This window comes from Littorina saxatilis, linkage group LG2 (assembly GCF_037325665.1).
Source record: "Littorina saxatilis isolate snail1 linkage group LG2, US_GU_Lsax_2.0, whole genome shotgun sequence".
Lineage (NCBI taxonomy): Eukaryota > Metazoa > Mollusca > Gastropoda > Littorinimorpha > Littorinidae > Littorina > Littorina saxatilis.
In genome coordinates this window covers 79,127,193-79,151,802 of record NC_090246.1, presented here as the reverse complement: position 1 = coordinate 79,151,802, position 24,610 = coordinate 79,127,193, and the positions used below count along the sequence as shown (strand labels likewise).

The window sequence follows — 24,610 nt, the reverse complement described above, 5'->3', positions numbered from 1 at the left end:
CCTTGAGATTAATTGACCCACAAACACACGAGATCTCAGTGCGCAAAAACAAACAATACAATACAATACAATACAAACCAGAAAACAAACCAACAAACAAACAAACACACTCACAGCCGAGTGAAAGCTGTCGTTTACCGGCCCCGAAACACGGGAGTGTAAAAAGAAAGACAGCATTAATAAAGAGCTGATTGAAACCGGGTATTTAAAAAGGCCGATTGACCCCAAACATCGACTTAGACAGACATACAGACAGACGAACAGACATACAGACACTGAGATAGAAACACACACTGACAGACAGAGACACGAACACAAGCACGACACATTCGACACAGACAGACACAAATACACACGCCCTGCAAAGACAAAGACAGTCAGACAGACTCACAGACACACGACACAGACAGACAGACACACAGACAGACAGACGCACGACTCAAACGAAAAGGGGAATCCCCAGATATGCAGTCGTGACGAAGAACCCGGAACAAGAAACAAGCGTGCCAAGTGACGTCACGCATTGCCATGCGACCAGCGAGCTGAACACACAGTGCGCGGCCTGAGCATGCTGAGGGAGGTAGGGGAATCCCCTTGGAAAGCACGCGATAGTGAATGAGTAATGTTGCCGTCTGCCCGCACAGGTGTCTGCCTGCTAGTCGCTCTCGTCAAAGTGCAACCCTGAGCATAATGCATTGAAACCATCACCTTGCTCACATCACAACAACAACATCACTGCACAACCACCCAAATCTTCATCTCAGCTCTCCACAAATAGCAATGATTTTCTCGCACAGCCGAAAGAAAATAGCAAGATATTAGGAGAAAAAAAAATCTCCACACATCTAGCGGCGAACCTCAGAGCACACGAAAGCAGTACATTTCCAGTCTGTCTAAGGAAAATGTGTTTTGCGTGCGAGTGCAGTACTCTCTGATTTAACCAGACGCCCAGTAGCTCTAGTGTACATTAAGAAAAAGAAGAACGAAATTTGATGATTTTATGCATGCCTAATACCTGCAGAAAAGCGACAGTTATGCAGAAAAACGCGGACCTGGCTCGAGGGAGTAGGTCACGCTACTATTTCCAACGTGCGGAATTCCCACCGTACTATATTGGACACGTTGCTTGGCGGGGTGAGTCGCTTGTGACAGTGGCTGCTGTACTATGGACACTCTCTCTCCTCGCCGGACATAGAACGGTAGGCTGTGGTCATTTTATGGCGCTTTTCTCGCTGCTTTTGTCTTTGTTGTTGTTGTTGACCGGTGTTTTGGTGTGATGTGAGCGTGAGCAGAGAGCGGGCAAAGATGGCTTACTTCCCAGGAGGAGGTGTAGGCTAGTCACAGGGTTCTCTGTCAGTCTTGGCAGTCGACTTCCATGTGTAGTCACAGGGTGCTCTCTGTCAGTCTTGACAGTCGACTTCCATGTGTAGTCACAGGGTGCTCTCCGAGCTGTCAGTCTTGGCAGTCGACTTCCATGTGTAGTCACAGGGTGCTCTCTGTCAGTCTTGGCAGTCGACTTCCATGTGAAGACACAGGGTGTTGTCTGTCAGTCTTGGCAGTCGACTTCCATGTGTAGTCACAGGGTGCTCTCCGTCAGTCTTGGCAGTCGACTTCCATGTGTAGTCACAGGGTGGTTCTCTCTGTCAGTCTTGACAGTCGACTTCCATGTGTAGTCACAGGGTGCTCTCTGTCAGTCTTGGCAGTCGACTTCCATGTGTAGTCACAGGGTGCTCTCTGTCAGTCTTGGCAGTCGACTTCCATGTGTAGTCACAGGGTGCATGGTTCTCTCTGTCAGTCTTGGCAGTCGACTTCCATGTGTAGTCCGGCATAGAGTGCTCTCTGTCAGTCTTGACAGTCGACTTCCATGTGTAGTTACAAGGTGCTCTCTGTCAGTCTTGACAGTCGACTTCCATATGTAGTCACAGGGTGTTCTCTGTCAGTCTTGGCAGTCGACTTCCATGTGGAGTCACAGGGTTCTCTCTGTAAGTCTTGGCAGTCGACTTACATGTGTAGTCACAGGGTGCTCTCTGTCAGTCTTGGCAGTCGACTTCCATGTGTAGTCATAGAGTGCTCTCTTTCAGTCTTGACAGTCGACTTCCATGTGTAGTCACAGGGTGCTCTCTGTCAGTCTTGGCAGTCGACTTCCATGTGTAGTCACAGGGTGGTTCTCTCTGTCAGTCTTGGCAGTCGACTTCCATGTGTAGTCTGGCATAGAGTGCTCTCTGTCAGTCTTGACAGTCGACTTCCATGTGTAGTTACAGGGTGCTCTCTGTCAGTCTTGACAGTCGACTTCCATATGTAGTCACAGGGTGTTCTCTGTCAGTCTTGGCAGTCGACTTCCATGTGGAGTCACAGGGTTCTCTCTGTCAGTCTTGGCAGTCGACTTACATGTGTAGTCACAGGGTGCTCTCTGTCATTCTTGGCAGTCGACTTCCATGTGTAGTCATAGAGTGCTCTCTGTCAGTCATGACAGTCGACTTCCATGTGTAGTCACAGGGTGTTCTCTGTCATTCTTGGCAGTCGACTTCCATGTGTAGTCACAGGGTGGTTCTCTCTGTCAGTCTTGACAGTCGACTTCCATGTGTAGTCACAGGGTGCTCTCTGTCAGTCTTGGCAGTAGACTTCCATGTGTAGTCACAGGGTTCTCTGTCAGTCTTGGCAGTCGACTTCCATGTGTAGTCACTATAGAGTGCTCTCTGTCAGTCTTGGCAGTCAACTTCCATGTGTAGTCACAGGGTGGTTCTCTCTGTCAGTCTTGGTCATCGACTTCCATGTGTAGTCACAGCGGGATGGTTCTCTCTGTCAGTCTTGGCAGTCGACTTCCATGTGTAGTCACAGGGTTCTCTGTCAGTCTTGGCAGTCGACTTCCATGTGTAGTCACAGGGTGCTCTCTGTCAGTCTTGACAGTCGACTTCCATGTGAAGTCCGCACAGGGTGCTCTCTGTCAGTCTTGGCAGTCGACTTCCATGTGTAGTCACAGGGTGCTCTCTGTCAGTCTTGACTGTCGACTTCCATGTGTAGTCACAGGGTGCTCTCTGTCAGTCTTGACAGTCGACTTCCATGTGAGGTCACAGGGTGCTCTCTGTCAGTCTTGGCAGTCGACTTCCATGTGTAGCCACAGGGTGCTCTCTGTCAGTCTTGGCAGTCGACTTCCATGTGTAGTCACAGGGTGCTCTCTGTCAGTCTTGACAGTCGACTTCCATGTTTAGCCACAGGGTGCTCTCTGTCAGTCTTGACAGTCGACTTCCGTGTGTAGTCACAGGGTGTTCTCTGTCAGTCTTTGCAGTCGACTTCCATGTGTAGTCACAGGGTGCTTTCTGTCAGTCTTGACAGTCGACTTCCATGTGTAGTCACAGGGTGCTCACTGTCAGTCTTGGCAGTCGACTTCCATGTGTAGTCACAGGGTGCTCTCTGTCAGTCTTGACAGTCGACTTCCATGTGTAGTCACAGGGTGCTCTCTGTCAGTCTTGACAGTCGACTTCCATGTGTAGTCACAGGGTGCTCTCTGTCAGTCTTGGCAGTTGACTTCCATGTGTAGCCACAGGGTGCTCTCTGTCAGTCTTGGCAGTCGACTTCCATGTGTAGCCACAGGGTGCTCTCTGTCAGTCTTGGCAGTCGACTTTCATGTGTAGCCACAGGGTGCTCTCTGTCAGTCTTGACAGTCGACTTCCATGTGTAGTCACAGGGTGCTCTCTGTCAGTCTTGGCAGCCGACTTCCATGTGTAGTCACAGGGTGCTCTCTGTCAGTCTTGACAGTCGACTTCCATGTGAAGTCACAGGGTGGTTCTCTGTCAGTCTTGACAGTCGACTTCGATCCATGTGTAGTCACAGGGTGCTCTCTGTCAGTCTTGGCAGTCGACTTCCATGTGTAGTCACAGGGTGCTCTCTGTCAGTCTTGGCAGTCGACTTCCATGTGTAGTCATAGAGTGCTCTCTGTCAGTCTTGGCAGTCGATTTCCATGTGTAGTCACAGGGTTCTTTCTGTCAGTCTTAGCAGTCGACTTCCATGTGAGGTCACAGGGTGCTCTCTGTCAGTCTTGACAGTCGACTTCCATGTGTAGTCACAGGGTTCTTTCTGTCAGTCTTGGCAGTCGACTTCCATGTGTAGTCACAGGGTGCTCTCTGTCAGTCTTGACAGTCGACTTCCATGTATAGTCACAGGGTTCTTTCTGTCAGTCTTGGCAGTCGACTTCCATGTGAAGTCACAGGGTTCTCTGTCAGTCTTGGCAGTCGACTTCCATGCTTCTTCTTCTTCGGCGTTCCAGGACTTCCATGCAAAATGTGGCTACAGAAGCTACACGAACACACCACGCGTCCAGCGACACAAATGCAAAAACAAAAAGAAAACAAGCCAACACTTGACTAAATGTAGAAAATAGAAAGAAGTACAAAGGTAACAATCAATACTGAGCACTGCATCGACGTTCATGTTTAATACGTTTTACATAGGCCGGAAGGTCGCCTAATATGGACCGGCTCCTAATATGGACCACCTCCGGTTGTGACAAACTAACGGTGCTAGAGCGCTCAAAATAAGTTACCCTCTTTGGATAGCTTGCTTGCATACTGTGTCAAAACAGTTGCGGGCGCACAAACCACAAAACCGTTGGGCTTTTTCCCTTTTGTACACTTCTGGCAGCGTTCACTCTAAATGTAACGCTTAACCCGGCCTAGTTTCTGTCCACAGACACGGCTGTTCACTCACTAAAGTTGCTTTATATGACAGCTGTTCACTCACTAAAGTTGCTTTATATCACAGCTGTTCACTCACTAAAGTTGCTTTATATGACAGGTCAGATTGCCATTATTATATTTTTGTTATAATAATAGAAAAATCTCAAAGTATGTGTGTGTCCCCTAATATGGACCACCTTTAACAAATAGAGGAAAAGAAAAGATAAAGACTGGTTTCAGTCATGCATTAAGAAGCTTGCTGAAAATAAATTATGACTAGCCATCAAGCTTTCAAAACAATTGGTCCTACATCAAACAATCTTCTTCATGTGAAAGTTGATAATGTCATTTATTTTCTCTCTGTATTTGATACGTTTCATTAGTTTTATGTTGTGCTTTGAATAACCTTCTCGTCGAACCAAAACAAATAAATCTGATGCATATTTGAGTCAGTCTGACACGTACACTGAGTTGTATTATGTTATTTTGGAGTGCAGTGGGCTTTTTACAATGATTCGCCAATACCTCTTTCCAGGTCCATGTTTGGCGCCCAGGTTTCTAATAAGGACCAGTTGTGAATTTCTCTGTATCTAATTTTTGCTGAATGTGAATCAAAGCTTATTCGCTCTAATTAGGCCTGACGATGTACCAAAGAGAAAACAACTAATTAGCACACAATAACACTTCTCCGCAAGAACAGAAACTAGTTATCAGCATAAAACAACAAGTGGCCCATATATTAGGCGACCTTCCGCTGTTACGTAAATAACGGTTGTTTACGGTTATAAACAAAATAATAATAATCAAAAGTATATGCATGTGTGTACTTTTGATTCTATTATTGTTCACTTGCTCAAAACTCTGTTGAGCTTCCAATGAATAGCGCTCAGCTGTCCAGTGCGAGAAAGAGCAAGGTCAAGAGCAAGGTCAGCTGTGCACAGTGACGACCACACACACACACACACATATATATATATCTAGAGGCGGGGGACGTGCACGGTCATAAACTGTGGATAGATGAATAATGGACAAAAATAATGAAGAAGTGAATAAACAAATAAGTGATAAATACGTGAATGTATACATAAATTCATAAAATAAATACATAAATAAATAGATGAATTAATAAATAGATAAAGAAAGCAATAGGTAAGTAAATCAATCAATACATAAATAAAACAATGCATCAATAAAAACAATGATGATGTTGTTGTTGTTGTTGTTGTTGTTGTTGTTGTTGTTCCTCCTCCTCATCATCATACTTGGTGTTGTTGTTGTTGTTGTTGTTGTAGTAGTAGTTGTTAATCCGCTAAAGCAAGGGTGTGGTGTTTTGTTACTGCTGTTCTTGTTCTTGAGTGATGTTTAGTTGTGTCCGCCCTCCGTCCGCCCCGTCATGTCTGTGTGACACTCTGGTATTCGTCTGATGGATTGAAAGTGTTGGTAGTCATTAGTAACTGTTGAAAAGTGCAATTATGTCTTTTATTCAAATATACTTTTCAGCTATTCTAATTTAAGGCGGACAATTCAGTCTACGCTGAGCAATTTTAATCCATTTTAAGTTTGACTACGGAAAAGGGAGACGAGAGAGAGCATACAGAGGAAGATAGTTAGTTTGTTCGTGCGTGTGTGTGTGTGTGTGTGCGCGCGTGTGTGCGTGTGTGTGTGTGTGTGTGTGTGTGTGTGTGTGCGTGTGTGCGTGTGTGTGTGTGTGTGTGTGTGTGTGCGCGCGTGTGTGCGTGTGTGTGTGTGTGTCCGGGCGAGCCTGTGTGCTTGTGCGTGTGTTAATGTGGATGTCTGTATCCATGAGTGATTGCTAAGAATGTCGTGGATCTTTTTAATGAACTTTTGAATTGTCAGTTAATGAGATGTCTTTTGTGTTTTAAACTGCCTGACATTGCGAGACAATTTTCCTTGTTGTTATAAGGACATTAAAATCTTTGAGTCTTGAGTCTAGTCATTAGTGAAGATAACCGCTCTCCTGACTACTAACCGTATACTCCAACTTGCTACACTAATGCATGTTGATAACATATACCCTTTGCAATGAATTCAACTGTGTACCATCAAAGCCGAGGTAGCTCAGAGGGCGGGAATACTGTCGGGGGTTTCCCTTCGTTAAATGATCAGTGAAACAAGCTTTGTGAGCTCACCTGGGGTGTTGTCCTACACTTTAATAAAGAACAAATGGTATTGACTAATGATACATTGACTGCTGTGATCCACACCTAGCGTGTTGTCCGACATTTTAATAAAGAACAAACGGTGTTGACTAATGATACATTGACTACTGTCCCTCGTGTGTCGTCCGTCGCTCCCCGTCTGTCCACCTGGTCCTTTCCTGCAATGACCTAATACTGACCACACACTGGACAGTGTTTCTGGCATCGTGACGGCTTTATTTCTATGACGTATCGTGCGACAATCATTTATTTGTCTATAGTCATGGTCAAGGTCACAGGGAGGCTGGAAAGATCTTCAGCATGTTTGGTTTTTTTTTTATCCTGCGCTTTCAAAACTTTTGAACAGGGAAGTTGGCGTGTTCGTGTAATTTCCCATATTAGACAATGGCAAGTAATGGCGTTGGTGTAATGACCTTCTGGCGGCGTCATTATGTGTGATACATTTGTGATTGTAGATCACATTTTTATATTGCGTCAATTTTAGAAATGTTTTCTGCATAAATTGTAGAGACTGGGATGTTGTCATATGGATGGATGTCTGCATATTATTATCTATGTTTGTTCTCATCTATGAACAAACCCATCATATTTTAGTAACAGTTCTTTTTACATTTAGTCAAGTTTTGACTAAATGATTCAACATAGACTAGGAATCGAGACTATGCATGTGGTGCATGTGTGTGTGGGCGTGCGTGTGTGTGTGTGTGTGTGTGTGTGTGTGTGTGTGTGTGTGTGTGCGTGTGTGTAGAGCTATTCCGAGAAAACTACTTGACCGATTTTCATGAAACTTCACATTAGAGTTCCTGGGTATGATATCCCCAAAGCTCTTCTTTTGCTTTTTCAAAAAATGTCTTCGATTACGTCGTATCTGGCTTTTAGTGAAAGTTGAGGCCGCACTGTCACGCCCTCATTTTTTGACCAAATTGATTGAACTTTTCGTCAAACAATCTTCGACAAAGTCCGGACTTTGGTATTGCATATAAACTTGGAGGCTTAAAAATTAATCAATGTGTTTGGTCATTAAAAATCTGACAATTGTAATTAACATTATTTTGTTATAAAACGATCCAAAAACAATGTTGTCTTATTCTTCATCATTTCCTGATTCAAAAAACATATAAATATGTAATATTCGGATTAAAAACAAGCTCTGAAAATTAAAGATGTAAAAATTATGATTAAAATTAAAATTTCCGAGATTGATCTGAAAACAATTTCATCTTAATCCTTGTCAGTTCCTTATTCCAAATACATTTTGATATCCTATGTTTGGATTAAAAACAAAAACCTGTATCCACATACCTGTTTTCCATGTTGCAGCGGGTGTGACGGAGCCAACGGGTCCAGAGTTCTTGTGCTGTAATGAGATGCGTGACGTCATCACAGACAGCGGAAAGACTTCTGCTCGTCCTGGGCTTCTTTGGGTTTGTCCTCATTCTAAAATATTCTTACATTGGGTTTGTCCACATTCTGAGATATTCTTACATTGGGTTTGTCCACATTCTGACATATTCTTACATTGGGTTTGTCCGCATTCTGAGATATTCTTACATTGGGTTTGTCCTCATTCTGAGATATTCTTTCATTAGGTTTGTCCACATTCTGAGATATTCTCATATTGGGTTTGTCCACATTCTGAAATATTCTTATATTAAGTGTGTCCAGATTCTATAATATTCTTACATTTGGTTTGTCCACATTCTGAGATATTCTTACATTTGGTTTGTCCACATTCTGACATATTCTTACATTGGGTTTGTCCGCATTCTCAGATATATTCTTACATTGGGTTTGTCCTCATTCTGAGATATTCTTACATTAGGTTTGTCCACATTCTGAGATATTCTTATATTGGGTTTGTCCACATTCTGAGATATTCTCATATTGGGTTTGTTCACATTCTGAGATATTCTTACATTGGGTTTGTCCCTACTCTGAGATACATTTACATTTGGTTTGTTCACATTTTAAGATATTGTTACATTGGTTTTCATTATATTATGAGATATTCTTACATTGGGTTTGTCTACAATCTAAGATATTCTTACATTGGGTGTGTCGACATTCTGAGATATTCTTACATTTGTTTTGATCATATTATGAGATAATCTTACATTGAGTTTGTCCACATTCTTAGATATTCTAACATGTTTTACCATCCCTCGTCAATGTCACCTATCCAAGTATTGAGCTGCAGTGGAACACAATGACGATGCGACTAGACTTGTATTACCATTGTGGGCTGTTGTTGGCCTGTCTTCCACCCTTGTATTACCATTGTGGGCTGTTGTTGGCCAGTCTTCCACCCTTGTATTACCATTGTGGGCTGTTGTTGGCCAGTCTTCCACCCTTGTATTACCATTGTGGGCTGTTGTTGGCCAGTCTTCCACCCTTGTATTACCATTGTGGGCTGTTGTTGGCCAGTCTTCCACCCTTGTATTACCATTGTGGGCTGTTGTTGGCCAGTCTTCCACCCTTGTATTACCATTGTGGGCTGTTGTCGGCCAGTCTTCCACCCTTGTATTACCATTGTGGGCTGTTGTCGGCCAGTCTTCCACCCCATTTCTTGTCGGTACTACCCTGGTGCTAGAAACTTAAACAATACTAAATTTCTGTTTGCAGTTGATTTTGGTACATTAGTAATTGCTTTTGTACGACGTGGGTGTTTTGAAACTGTGCAGGTTGCTTGATTAAAAAAGACTTATCTGACATTACATATCTGTGTCTCGACCAAGCTTTTTGTGTCTCAGTTCAGCCTTTTTTTTTTGGAATGGGGGGTGGGTGGGTGTGTTCTGTTGATACCACATTTTTTTGGAGTTTTGGAATTTTTTAAAATTCTGTAAGACCCCTTAGGGAGCGCAAAGCAGATCGTATTATGGTGTTGGCGTCACAGTACAGCCTTAGGGAGCGCGAGGCAGATCGTGTTATGCTGTTGGCGTCACAGTACAGCGTTAGGGAGCGCGAGGCAGATCGTGTTATGCTGTTGGCGTCACAGTACAGCCTTAGGGAGCGCGAGGCAGATCGTGTTATGGTGTTGGCGTCACAGTACAGCCTTAGGGAGCGCGAGGCAGATCGTGTTATGGTGTTGGCGTCACAGTACAGCCTGAGGGAGCGCGAGGCAGATCGTGTTATGCTGTTGGCGTCACAGTACAGCGTTAGGGAGCGCGAGGCAGATCGTGTTATGCTGTTGGCGTCACAGTACAGCGTTAGGGAGCGCGAGGCAGATCGTGTTATGCTGTTGGCGTCACAGTTCTTGAAATGTCCAATGACCATCAAACTTCACCGATAAACGATGTGTGACTTCTTTGTCACAGACATCTAAAACGACTGACAATGGCGGAGGGGAACTGGGGTGTGATGTCGCGACCCCGTGATGACGTCAACAGTTACAGCGACCTGCCACCGGACGACGATGACCTTCTCTTTGATGATGACCTTCACCTGACCTCGTGTCCGTCCCAGTCCCGTCATGCAACTGGCAAGCAGCGTGACGTCGACAGTGGGCGGGAAGACAGGTTGGACAGCCAGTATTGTTGACAGCTTGTGAAAACGTGTATAATCATGTCTAATGTTATTTCTTACGTCCATGTTTCATTGTCACCCATCCATGTGATGCCAAATCTTGCTTCATGCTCCCGCTCGTGTTGCTAATTAATTTAAGATCTATATTCAGTTACGAAACAAGTCTGTGTCTACCTATCCGTAGAACAAGTAGGTTACAAAACACACGTCGATTTCAAAAGAGAAAAACACAACTGCCTAAAACCTCTCCCCTTTCCTCAGTCACGGTGTGCTTCATTCTGTGTGTGCAGTGGGTCCGAGTGCTTCCCCCTGGTGATGGAGAGGGCGCTGACAGTGTGCTTCATTCTGTGTGTGCAGTGGGTCCGAGTGCTTCCCCCTGGAGATGGAGAGGGCGCTGACAGTGTGCTTCATTCTGTGTGTGCAGTGGGTCCGAGTGCTTCCCCCTGGAGATGGAGAGGGCGCTGACAGTGTGCTTCATTCTGCAGTGGGTCCGAGTGCTTCCCCCCAGTGGAGATGGAGCGGGCGCTGACAGTGTGCTTCATTCTGTGTGTGCAGTAGGTCCGAGAGCTTCTCCCTGGAGATGGAGAGGGCGCTGACAGTGTGCTTCATTCTGTGTGTGCAGTGGGTCCGAGTGCTTCCCCCTGGAGATGGAGAGGGCGCTGACAGTGTGCTTCATTCTGTGTGTGCATTGGGTCCGAGTGCTTCTCCCTGGAGATGGAGAGGGCGCTGACAGTGTGCTTTATTCTGTGTGTGCAGTGGGTCCGAGTGCTACCCCCTGGAGATGGAGAGAGCGCTGCGAGCGGCAGTGCGGAGCGGGACGCTGACGCCATTGCTGAAGGAAGAGCTACGCTGCAAGATACAACTCAAGAGACTGCAGCACGGGCAGGACGAGATGACGTCAGATTTTTCCGTCAAACCAGCCGCGGTAAGCTTCTCTTGGTTGTGTCGACATCGTCATGATCGTCATCAGCATCTTCACATTTTAAATGGACGTTGTTCAGACATAACTTTGTTGGGTAGGTAGGCCCTATGGGTTGTGGAGTATCCTTGCTTTTAGTAAGGGACGCTATCCACACGTACTCCTGTCCACGTGTTTCAGACACACACCCTCGCAAATAACTGGCCAATAATGTCACATGGGAAAATGTAATCGGAGTTTGCCTGTTGGCCTGCCTTTGAGGCCGTTGTATTGAAGAGAATCTGTGCTTTGGTTTGTTACTGTGCTCAGTGTGTATAACACAATGACTGAAGAGAATCTGTGCGTTGGTTTGTTACTGTGCTCAGTGTGTATAACACAATGAAGAGAATCTGTGCTTTGGTTTGTTACTGTGCTCAGTGTGTATAACACAATGAAGAGAATCTGTGCTTTGGTTTGTTACTGTGCTCAGTGTTCTGTTGATTGATAAAGCCCGGCGGATTGAAGTAATCAGTGTGATGTAATTAGTTTTCATGTGACTGATTGCACCATGTTAATCTGGGTTTTGTAATTAGGGTTGATGTGACTGGTTGCACCATGTTAATCTGGGTTTTGTAATTAGGGTTGATGTGACTGGTTGCACCATGTTAATCTGGGTTTTGTAATTAGGGTTGATGTGTCTGATTGCACCATGTTAATCTGGGTTTTGTTATTAGGGTTCTTGTGACTGATTGCACCATGTTAATCTGGGTTTTGTAATTAGGGTTCATGTGACTGATTGCACCATGTTAATCTGGGTTTTGTCATTAGGGTTGATATGACTGATGGCAACATGTTCTTCAGGGTTTTGTCAAATTTTATGACCGATGTATTTCAACAGATGTCGGTGGAGGAGGTTGTCAAGAAGAACCGGAAGATGCAGCAGAACCGGATGTCAGCACAGAGGTCACGTGACAGACAGAAGTCAGTGGAGCAGACAGTCACATTAGTGAGTCAAGCTGTCATGCTCCAATGAACCTTTGGCAACACTTGTATCAATCATTCGTCTTTGTGCATGCCAAATCATACGACTTTTAGACGGAAGTTAACTGTCCTACGACGGGCTTTAAAACTCTTTTAAGAACATTGCATAACATCGGAATAAATATTTGTACTGATCCGGCCTTTTACCCGAAGTACGTCAAGTATGACTGTATGTAGGCATTATATATGATGCTGAAAATTCTAATACACCCCAATTGCTGAAATACAGAAATAGTTTTCATGGTTCCCCTCAAAATTGACGCAAAACCCTAACCCCCCCCCCTCCACACACACACACAAGATAGCTAATTAAGCAGTTCTGCATGTACCCTTACCTTATGTTTTAGTCAGGTCTATTTTCGGGGGTACCCTTACCTTATGTTTTAGTCAGGTCTGTTTTCGGGGTACCCTTACCTTATGTTTTAGTCAGGTCTGTTTTCGGGGTACCCTTACCTTATGTTTTAGTCAGGTCTGTTTTCGGGGTACCCTTACCTTATGTTTTAGTCAGGTCTGTTCTCGGGGGTACCCTTACCTTATGTTTTAGTCAGGTCTGTTTTCGGGGGTACCCTTACCTTATGTTTTTAGTCAGGTCTGTTTTCGGGGGTACCCTTACCTTATGTTTTAGTCAGGTATGTTTTTTTTTTTTTTTTTTTTTTTTGGTGGGGGGGGGGGGTACCCTTACCTTACGTTTTAGTCAGGTCTATTTTTTTTTGGGGGGGGGGAGGGGGTACCCTTACCTTATGTTTTAGTCTGGTCTGTTTTCGGGGGTACCCTTACCTTATGTTTTAGTCAGGTCTGTTTTCGGGGGTACCCTTACCTTATGTTTTAGTCAGGTCTGTTTTTTGTGTTTTTTTGGTGGTTTTTTTTTTTTGGGGGGGGGGATACCCTTACTTTATGTTTTAGTCAGGTCTATTTTTTTTGGGGGGGAGGGGGTACCCTTACCTTATGTTTTAGTCAGGTCTATTTTTTTTGGGGGGGGGGTGGTACCCTTACCTTATGTTTTAGTCAGGTCTATTTTGGGGGGTACCCTTACCTGAGCCGCGGTCACGTGACCTTTGACAAAAAATCGTCGATCTCAAAAGTGCGCCAGATATATAAGTTGAGTGCCTTAAATGGCATAGAAATTTTAAATGAAATGGCAAGGGATTGAAAGCTTTTCTTTTAAAACGAAAGTTTGTGTGTGCGTTTCAACACAAACTGGTAAGCATTGTTGGTGGGCAGGACCCTGTTGTACATATAGCACGTGCATCGACCGTTTTTGCTCTGGCATGATTTGCTTTGATTTCATGGTACTTTGAAAAGCATCACCCCCCCCCCCTTACCCCTCTTCAGCAGAATATTTTCACATGTTTGTTATGGTGCAATAAAACTGTCTGCCGAAAATGTTTCACGTATAAACTTTGCGGTTCTGCGAAAGCTTTTGTCATGGCACGAGGCATTTGTTATTTTTGCCTAGAGGGGGAAACGATAATTAAGAACAAATTAGAGACCCATTTGTTTGATAGCGAAGAGTCAATTGGAGCCACAGTTCATGTCACGTGTAAAGTTGCCCATGGCCACTTCTGACAATTAGCTCTGGCACTTGCCTTGTCCAGCACTGGTTAAATGGATATGATGGACGTCAGATTCCAATCGCCCCAAGAGCAAGAGCTATACATTTCACTTTGGCGGTAGTCAGTAATTCTGTCACCAAACACCAGGTTTCATTTTAACGAAGCGTTTGAGCGCTCACTTAATCGAAGTTGAAAAGGCTGTGTAAGGTTTTTGTTTCGGAACTGTGATTTCCACGCGTCATCTTCTTCTGTTGCTTTGGTTTGATTTCCGTCCTCCTTTTCGCCCCTGACTGAGAAGCACGTGTGTCACACTTCCTGTTGCGATGACTACTGTGAGACTTAAAATTGCACAAAGAGTTAGAGCGTTGGGCTTGATGGCAGAATAATAACGACACACACAGGTAATGACTTAGTGTTTGAACTTTTCATTATTCAAATCTAAATGTTGTGTTTGGTGGTCTTTCGAGACGGTATATATACTCCAAGTAGACAGTGTGTTTATTGACGGTGTTTTAGCTAAGAAGAGCATGGAATGTGCTACAGCATGGAATGTGCTTGCATTTCAGAGACTGCAGCGACTGGAGAAGGACAACCAGCTACTGGAGTCACAGGCCAAGGCGTTACGTCACGCGTGTCACGTGGCACGCACGTGGCTACAGCAGCACCGCGCATGTCTAGACGGCTGCACGACTGCCACTTCCGCTGGATCAAGACTTGGTCATCACTCTGCTGCATCCTCGGCATCTTCCGGGTGTTTCCGCCTCCACTCGGCGCCTTCTGTCGTATCGCCAGTCACATGTCATGTCTCGCCCTCTCCTCGTCCCCATGCGTCTGCCAGTTTTTGTCACGACACGGAGCCTTCTTTCGGCACTTCTCGGCGCATGGCGACGTCATCAATATGTTTGTCACGCCTCAGTTCTGTGTCGTCATCTTCATCGCGTCTCAGCTCGGATTCCTCGTCGGTGACGTCACCATGACTCCCGACTCAAGTCCAAAGCTCTCCGTGCTAGACGCGACATGTCGACAGTAAACTGATTTTTTTTGTTAGATCAGTACACTGATTTTGTTGTTGATTTTTTTTCCATACATCTCTATTTAGAACTTTCTCTGTTTCGTCGGGTTTCAACAGACGTGACGGTGAACTAGAACTTGGATGGAGGTGGAGGCGATTGACCCGAGGTGTGGCAATGACGACTGTCGGCCAATTTTTGATTCTGGTGACGTCACCGCCATTCACCTTCACTGTGCAGGTCACGTGCCAAATCAGCTGCGCCACATCCTCTAGCCTTGCTCGTTCCAGACTTATAGTGAACAGTGGTTTAGTAAATGGCAAATCTATAAAAGGTATATCAGCTAATGTTGGTATGAACGAACGAACGAAAGAACGAACGAACGAACGAAAGAATGAATAGATGAACACGCGCGTGTGTGTTGTTTTAGCACAGCTGATACATTCACAAGCTTGTCACCTCACAAGATTTCACGAACGTGTTTCAATGGTCTAGTCTTGTCTACTGCGCATGTCCCTGTGGTCGAACTTCGTTGAAACGTGGTCTGGTCGAACCATTGTCAACCAAAATGGCCGTCGCCACATGGACTTTTGTGTGTGAATAATCTAAATAATCACATCAACGTGGTGATACCTACAAACATGACGCGAATAGCCTAAAACTAGTTTCCATCGTGCTTGTGAGTTAATCAGTGGCACTGTCTAAAATTGGTCTTGCAAGTAAAAATATCACTGGACAAAACGGCGACCCGCAGCTTCGTAAATCCTGACACAAACACGAAGATAAAGGTGAAAATAAGACAAATCAGGAATTGTCTAAACAAATATTATAAACTAACGTAAATTTATGACAAACTCGGTTATTTTCAAATGAGTTTTTATATATGTATTTTATATATGTATTTTTTTATTTGGGAGATTTAAATAGAAAAGCAGTAACCGCCATCTTGTAACCAAGCGGTAGGCTCTGGTCCAGTCTGGTTAGTCCATTGCGCATGTCTAGTCGAACCACAGTCAGCCAAGAATGGCCGTCTTCACGTGGATTTCTTGTATGTGGATAATCTAAATAAGTAGCATCAGTGCCCCGCCCGGCACTCACTCATCCTGAACTCAGGTCAAAAATGAGTTACTTCCCTTCGGGTCTCATTCTATACCTGACAGGATGCCTTGGTTTTCTTTCTGTGGGTAAGAAATCGATTTTTTACATATTTAGATCTTTTCGTAATGTGTTATGGATATAAGCAGATTCGCAAATCGTCGATAATGATTTTTCATGGTGTTGTGTAATTTTTAAATTACAAAGGAATTGATATGTAGACAGTTTCAAGCGAGCTATCTTTCGCGGATGTATTTACTGTGCAAACAACTCTTAAGTGTCACGTGATAATCAACTTTGGCTTCGACGCGCGCCGGAGCAGACGATTTTTTCTGTAACCAGTTGAAAGTGATGCAACCATATATCACGGTCTCCTTCCGACAGCAGTCTCAAACCGTTTCGACTTGTTTTGACCTTAGAACGATGTCTTTATCATAACTGTGAAGAACAGAACGGAGATCACTGTTGAAGTCGGCCAATCTGCAATCATTTTCGTCTCGCGAACACTGATCTCAAATTTAGATCAGTGCTCGCGAAAAACATATGGGAGATAACTCTGTATTCTTGTTTTGATAGATTCGCGCAATAATTCAGCCTGCTGTCAGAGAGAAACTGGCAATAGCCGTGGACCGATGATTATCAGAATGGGCACTCACTGGGATACAACCAAATACATAGGGGAAGGGCTCCTAATATGGACCGGCTCCTAATATGTACCACCTCCTGTTCTGACAAACTAGTAACGGCGCTAGAGCGCTCAAAAAAGTGTTATTCGCTGTATTCACCCTCTCTGGATAACTTGCACATGTGAAAACAGTTGCAGAAACACAAATCTCAAAACCGTTAGTTTTTTTTAATCTTTTTTTCACTTTTGGCAGCGTTCACTCTAAATTTGCCGCCTAAAACGGACTCGTTTCTGTCCACAGCCAACGCTTTTATCACACACAAATTGCTATATATGACAGTTACTAGAGGAATACCCGGCTTCGCCGGGGTGAATCGCGAAACAGAGACAGACAGCGTGGCGGTTCACCACAATCACCTTTGAAGGCGAAGTCCTGTCAAACGGGATTGAGAATTTTAGAGCTTATTTCTTAGCCCTATATTATCTGTTATGGCTTCTCAAATGCCAGATCATACTGACAGACAAAAGCCGCCAGACCCCATCACAAACAGAACTCTACAATCCACAGGTGTTGCCTCCACACACACACACACACACACACACACACACACACACACACACACACACACACACACACACACACACACACACACACACACACATAGACACAGACACAGAAGCCGTATATATCTATCTATCTATATATATATAGAGAGATAGATGACAGTGGATTTTTCGATAAATAGATTCGACCTTTGCACTTTTACAGTGAGGACAACTTACGGGTACATGCAAGGAAAGCCCACAACTTCTAAGGCGAACAACTCTGCAGAGTCTGCTGTGAAGGGCGACGGTAGTCTCCCTGTCACACTCGACCCCCTTTGAATGAACTTAGGTCCCTCCCAGGTGGAATGGGAACAGCACGAAAATGATTCAGTGGCCTGAACATTTCATGTCGAGTCCCATCGCTGTCGACGACGCCAAATGTAACCGAGTGCCAAAACACCACAATCACCTTTGAAGGCGAAGTCCACTCAAACGGGATTGAGAAAAACTGCATTTTTCGCGTGGCTATAAATTGATTCGACCTTTTCACTTTTACAGAAAGGACAACTTACGGGTGCAATCGTGACATTCTAAAAATAGTAACGTAGTAACGGGAATATGGATTGACGCCACACGAAGGAAGGGAGATAAACGCTGAAAACACTGGAGAAGATAAGGAAGAGTTGCTGGGAATGGATCCAGAGAAAAACCAAAATCGGTTCAGCGCTGCGCGCTGAGAGCACGCGTTGAAATATCTCATCGATGAGGTTGTGTCCGGGGTGTAGCTGAATACGGACTCCAAATTTGAAAAAGATCCACCGAGAACTTTGGCCGTGCATCGCGGACACACACACACACACACACACACACACACACACACAGACAGACAGACACAAGTCGTATATATATATACATATATATAAGAAGATAGAAGACCGTATTTGTTACATTTTAGCAGTGTTGACCCCGAGTTTCTACTGCAAACAAAAAATAATAGCAAAATCTCAAAGTATGTGCGAGTCCCCTAATATGGACCACCTTCAACAAATCGAAGAAAATAAAAGCTAAAGGCTATTATTTTTCATTAATTCATTAAGAAGCTTGCTGGAAATAACCTATAACGCCCTCGAGATTTAAAAAAAAATATAACAAAAAGTCTTCTTTTCGTGGAAATTGATAATTTAACTTATTTTCACTCTGTTTTTGATCAGCTTCTTTAGTTTCCTGGTGTGCTTTAAATAATGCTCTCATCAACCCGAAACAGATAAATCTAAAGCATATTTTAATTAGTCTGACTTGAACACTAAGTTGTATCATGTTATTTTGAAGTAGGGGGCTTTTTACAGTGATTCGTGAAGGCCTCTTCACTGGCCCAGGCTCCTAATATGGACCGTTTGTGATTTTTTCTGTATTTAATTTTTGCTGAATGTCTATCAAAGCTATTTCACTCTAATTAGGCCTAACGGTTGACCTAAGAGAGAAGGACTACCAAACACAAAATGAAACTTCTTCGCAAGAAAACAAGCTAGTTATCAGCATGAAACAAAAAGTGTTCCATATTAGGAGCCCTTCAACATCCAAGCTGAGCTGGTATTCGATCCACTGACTCGATCCGACAAAGGAATTAACACCCTCTTAACGAGGCTTTAATCGGGGCGCGTCAAAAGACACGGCTAGAGCATCCTCTGGGAAGCTACTCCCGGTTAGGCCATAAAAGTTACGCAACTGAGCACCTGCAGGCCAGCGGCTACCCGTCAGTCTTTTCCTAGTAGAGCGGCTTAAATGTGCATCTCAAAATTTAACTTAGAACAGATAATGGCATTACACAAAACGTAAAGCGATTGGCAACATGACTACAAACACTAGACTGGACAATTACAAAAACTTTACTCTATAATTGGTGACTGGTCGCCCTGCCACACACACACATACACACACACACACATACACACACACACGCACACACACACACACACACATACACACACACACATAACCACACACAACCACACACACACACACGACTGAGCATGGCGTCTGAAGCCGCCAGAAGCACTGAAAAACATTTTCAACGCATGTGGCAGGCAGACAGACCTTTAGGCAGGCAGGAAGGCATACACACACACACACTGACACACACACTGACACACACAGATAGCCGGACAGACCATATACATAAAGATACTGAGACACTGAGACAGACAGATAGACATACTCTCCTTTCAGTTCAGCTAGATTGTGACCAATCCGGCGCAGCACCGCTAGAGGATAGTTCTGGGTCTCAATAGCGGTAAAAACTGACAAAAACTGTTTCCGAGCTGGTTCAGCAACTAGCGATGAGAAGAATGTTGATGAAACCGGTGCCCCGGCCCCTCTTCCCCCATTCAGTGATCGCCGTTAATAGGGTGAGCGCGATCACAGACATGACGTCTCCTCAGCAATCCCTCACCAACCTCCCCGTTCACATAATTATTGCCTAGCAACTCATTTCATTTGGTGAAAACAGATGGCGAACAGGGGCAGCAAACCCCTCATTCCCACAGAAGTAAGCTTGTAGTGAGTTGTCTTTCGTGGCAATTAAAAGATCGGCGGCCGGATGAGGTCAGAGCGTTATTACCCCCCCCCCCCCCCCCCCCCCCGCTCTCTCTCTACCGTATCACTTGTTCTCTCCATTCACTATATACAGACACTTCCCGCCTCCCTCCACCCTCTCTCTCTTTACACGGTTCTCGAAGCACACAATTCACCCAGCGATCTTCTAGTGGAAGTACTTTGATTCACCTGCCCTGCCCGCCTCTCTCTCTTCAGTTTCCTTCTCTTCATCATTTTGCGTTCACTCCACTCTGTGCTGAGTGCGAGCTGCGCGCGCCGTACGACCTGGATGATGTGAAACAGACAGGAGCGACTTCATCATTTGTCGTGCGTGTAGCCATTTCCCCTCCCGGGCCCCCCGATAAGGTGGAGTGGCGGTAGCTCAGTGGTATAGCGGCGGGGGAACCAGCCCGGCAGACTGGCGACACAAGGCAGACGATGTGGCTAGTCGCGTCGAGAGAGAGAGGGCTGTCCCACTTGAAACTTTCCTCCTCTCCACTCGCTTGCCTTTTCTCTACTCCACGCTACTATAAGCTGTGTGTTGTGGTGCGCTGTTTTCACTGCTGTCGGCCTCGGCCTCTTCACTCTCTGTTGTGACTCTCTTCTGTTTTGTGAACTACGTCAATAGAACGGGTGAGCACCAGGCAGTGGGTCTGACAGTGGTGCTTCCCTGCCAGTGGTGCCAAGCAGAGTGACAGTGGTGCTACTGACAGGTCGCAGCATCAGACTGGACGGAGCGAGCAGTTAGTGTGTGGACGTGTGATCACGGAGGTATGCGCCCTCGGCCAGCGCTCGGCGCAACACGTTTCTCCAATGTTTGGCTGTCAACATGGTTGAGAGCAGGTAGTGCCTTCTTCGTCCTGCGCCCCGCTTACAAGTTAGTGTAGGGACTAGACCATTGTGTGTACAGGAACTAGACCTGTGTGTAAGGACTAGACCTGTGTGTACAGACAGTGGACTAGACCCCAATGTGTACAGGCCGTCTTGGCTTGTTTCTCAGGACAGGCGAACCCAAAGGGAATCATTCCGAGATTTGAAATTGTGGATGTGTGATTGTGAGTGCCGCGGAGTGGGCTACCTGTCGTGTGTTTCCTGTTGTCTGCTCGGACACCTGTCTGTAGTGACCAGCAGTGGTGGCTTTGTACAGGTAAGTCTCAACTCGTGTCTCTGTCATCATTCATTGATTATATGATATAACCATGACACCTCGGTATACCTCAAAGGAAGTGCGTTTAGAGTACACGAGTGAGCGGCGGCAAAGTGAGGATGATGGCTTGGAGTCACTTAGTGACCAAGCAGCGGGTGTCATTGGGAGCCGCCGACTGGTCAAATATACACTGGCTCGCAATGTTGAGCAGTGGTCAGAATACACTGGCTCGCAATGTTGTACAGTGGTCACAATACACTGGCTCGCAATGTTGTGCACTGGTCACGATACAGTGATTTGTTTCTCGGAGTCAGCTTTGTGCAGACTCTCTTCGGTGTCCGAACACCCCGGCCCGTGTGCACACATGCGCACGATAAAGATCCTAAGTTTACAGCGAAATTCTAGGGAGTTTGAAAAACACGAAGACACGCACGCATCGTTTCTCATGATCATGGTCCTATCTATCCTTAGCGGATTATGACTTTATTCAGTTATTCTGCAGAAAAACAGAAATGCTGGAGAAAAACTGTTTGTTTCTGCAGCATTTCTGCATAATGTCATCTTTCGCGAGAGCAACTTTTTTTCTGCAGTAAAACAGTTTTACTGCAGTAAAATTGAAATCAAGAATGCTGCAGTAAAACGGTGATGTTGTTTTACTGGAGAAAAACTGTTTACCCTTTTTCTTCAGCATTTTGGCATTATTCAGTTATTCTGCAGAAAAACAGAAATGCTGGAGAAAAAACTGTCTTTTCTGCAGCATTTCTGCATAATGTCATCTTTCGCCGAAGCAACGGGTTTTCCTGGAGCAAAACATTTTACTGCAGTAAAATTGAAATCAAGAATGCTGCAGTAAAACGGTGCTGTTGTTTTACTGCAGAAAACCTGTTTACACTTTTTCTGCAGCATTTTGTACTGGCTCATTATAATGTTGTAGCACGCGAGCCCCCCTCTGTCGAGAGATGGACTCATCCAGAATTACCAATAGTTACAAACTATTATACTATCCCAGGGGGCGACGAATACAAACGCTACTTTACAAGGTCGTTTGTTTTTCTCCAGAAAAACTGTCACAGACTATTCTGAAGAAAAAGTTTATCGCAATAATGCTGCAGAAAACCAAGTAAACATTATGCTTCAGAAAAACTGTTTTACTGCAGTAAAAAACGTTGCTTCGGCGAAAGATGACATTATGCAGAAATGCTGCAGAAAAGACAGTTTTTCTCCAGCATTTCGGTTTTTCTCCAGAATAATGTCATCATGGCACTCGCAATGTCGTGCAGTGGGTTCAGTAGAGCAGTCGGCAATATGTATCCGTTCACTGAATGATTGTATGCATTCTATACTGACGCAGTCACCAACATGTAACCATTGTATGCATGTATTCTACACAACAACGCCAAGCAAATCGCCTTGCTAGTAAATTACGAGTTCAAGATTGTTCACGTTTTGTTCCCACATCGGTCAAAAGTGCATTCTCCCACACTCGGTGGAAAGATTTTAAGATTGGTGTAATAATTCTCTCGTTGCCCAGTAGCTGATATTGACATTATTGCACTCACTCCCACAGTTTGCACATCACCCATTCTGTATTCCCCACGTTGTGAACTTTGTTCCAGTATGTAATAATCTTGATATGGTAAAATACAATGCAATAGTCTTGACATCGTGCAATACGATATAACCTTAATCTTAAATCCATGCAATGTAATACAATATTTATCTGTATATCGTGCAATATACAATACAATACAAATCTCGACATGTTGCAATACATTACTTGACTTGGTAGAATACAATACAATAATTAATTTTGACATCGTACAATACAATACAATATTTATCTTGACATGGTACAATGCATATATATTAATATTGACATGTTACAGTACAATATTAATCTTGACATCGTACAATACAATACAAAACAATATTAATCTTGACATTGTACAATGCAGGACAGTACAACATTAATCTTGACATTGTACAATACAATACAATATTAATCTTGACGTCGTAAAATACAATACAATATTATAATAATCTGATCTCGACTTGCTAGAATGCAATTCAAAATTAATCTTGACATGTTACAATCAGTACAGAACAATAATTATCTTGACATCATGCAATACATGTGGTTACAACACAATATTAATTTCGACATGTTACAATAAAATTTGACCCTCCACGACGGAATGAGTCGCATGTCACTTTTGCATGATTTTCATATTTTTACATTTTCTTAAGGAGTTTTTTATGCTCTATCCAGTGGTGAAAACCGTTTAAGAAAAGAGCAAACACTGTTTGAGTTATAACCCTGTGACTAAGGTGACCCTCACACTGTTACCAGACACTCCGCGCGAGGTGACATGCGACTCATTTTGTGGTGGAGGGTCACAAATACACAATTAATATTGACATCGTACAATACAATACATGACAATACAATACAATAAAGTATTAACCTTGACATCATGCACTACAATACAATATTATTCTTTACATCGTAAAATGCAATATAATATTATTCTTGACATCGTAAAATACAATACAGTATTATTCTTGACATCGTAAAATACAATACAATATCATTCGTGACATCGTAAAATACAATACAGTATTATTCTTGACTTGGTTCAACACACTACAGTATTAATACAGACATCGTTCAATACAATACAATATATTAATCTTGACATTGTAAATACCTGACGTGCTTAATTACAGGTGTGTTAGGTTCAGTGTCTGCCAGGTACACACATGATAAGGTTACCTTAGTTTTTACATGAACATTTGATTTACTTAGCAGGCTCTATCACAATTGACAGTACTAAAATTAATGGCAAATGGCGTGCATTTTGACTAACATATACCTTGTTTTTTGGGGTCTCAAACTTTGATGCCAAACGGTCATACCGTTTGACTCCATATTATACCTACCAGAGATACTTTAAGTAACATTCATATCTGAACATGTTAAGCGTTTGTTGAGAAGTTATTCGGCTATTCAGGCAGATTTGTATCAACAACTACAACAATTATCGTTTTGCTTTGCTGACAGAAAAGTGATTGCCGCACTCTAGTCTAAACTGAAGTGTTCCATTTTTGAACACAGTTGTTGTAACCAGTTCAGAACACAGTGTGATATGAGCACTTCTACTAGCAACAGTAGACATAGACATAGAACACTTTATTGTCTCAATTACGAGAAACTCGGGTAGCACACATGTTCAAATGAACACTAGTTTATTTCCCTTGTGTACATGTACTTCGTTTACTAATATATATATACTAGATGATTACCCGCTTCGCCGGGTACCGGCTTCGCCGGGAAGAAGTAGAGCCGAATACCAGGCTGCGCCTGGGACCCGGCTTTGCCGGGTGTACGCCGGCTTTGCCGGGTGTACGCCGGTTTCGCCGGCGCACGAAGGAAGAGAGATCTAAAAATAGTAACGTGCAGTGACCTTCTTAAAATAGTAACGTAGTAACGGGAATATGGATTGACGCCACACGAAGGAAGGGAGATCTAAAAATAGTAACGTGCAGTGACCTTCTAAAAATAGTAACGTAGTAACGGGAATATGGATTGACGTCACACAAAGGAAGGGAGATAAACGCGCAAAACAAAACACTGGAGAAGATAAGGAAGAGTTACTGGGAATGGATATAGTGGATCTACAGAAAAACCAAAATCGGTTCAGCGCTGCGCGCTGAGAGCACGTGTTGAA

General features: G+C 44.0%; 2 protein-coding genes across 2 annotated transcripts in view; both read left to right on the top strand.

Moving 5' to 3' along the window:
• Positions 1 to 1,040: 1,040 nt before the first annotated feature.
• Positions 1,041 to 15,214, top strand: LOC138959811 (uncharacterized). The gene is made up of 6 exons (XM_070331431.1): positions 1,041 to 1,199; positions 8,174 to 8,277; positions 10,168 to 10,368; positions 11,132 to 11,300; positions 12,172 to 12,279; positions 14,434 to 15,214. Exons 2-6 carry the CDS (start codon positions 8,216 to 8,218, stop codon positions 14,842 to 14,844), a joined length of 951 nt encoding a protein of 316 aa, XP_070187532.1. The 5' UTR covers positions 1,041 to 1,199; positions 8,174 to 8,215; the 3' UTR covers positions 14,845 to 15,214.
• A 4,647-nt stretch (positions 15,215 to 19,861) lies between these two features.
• The window catches only part of LOC138959808 (BTB/POZ domain-containing protein 17-like), a 31,301-nt gene continuing 26,552 nt past the window's right edge, over positions 19,862 to 24,610 (top strand). Inside the window, exon 1 of the mRNA XM_070331429.1 lies at positions 19,862 to 20,882. The gene's annotated coding sequence lies outside the window, so the exon portion shown is untranslated. The remainder of the gene's footprint in view (positions 20,883 to 24,610) is intronic.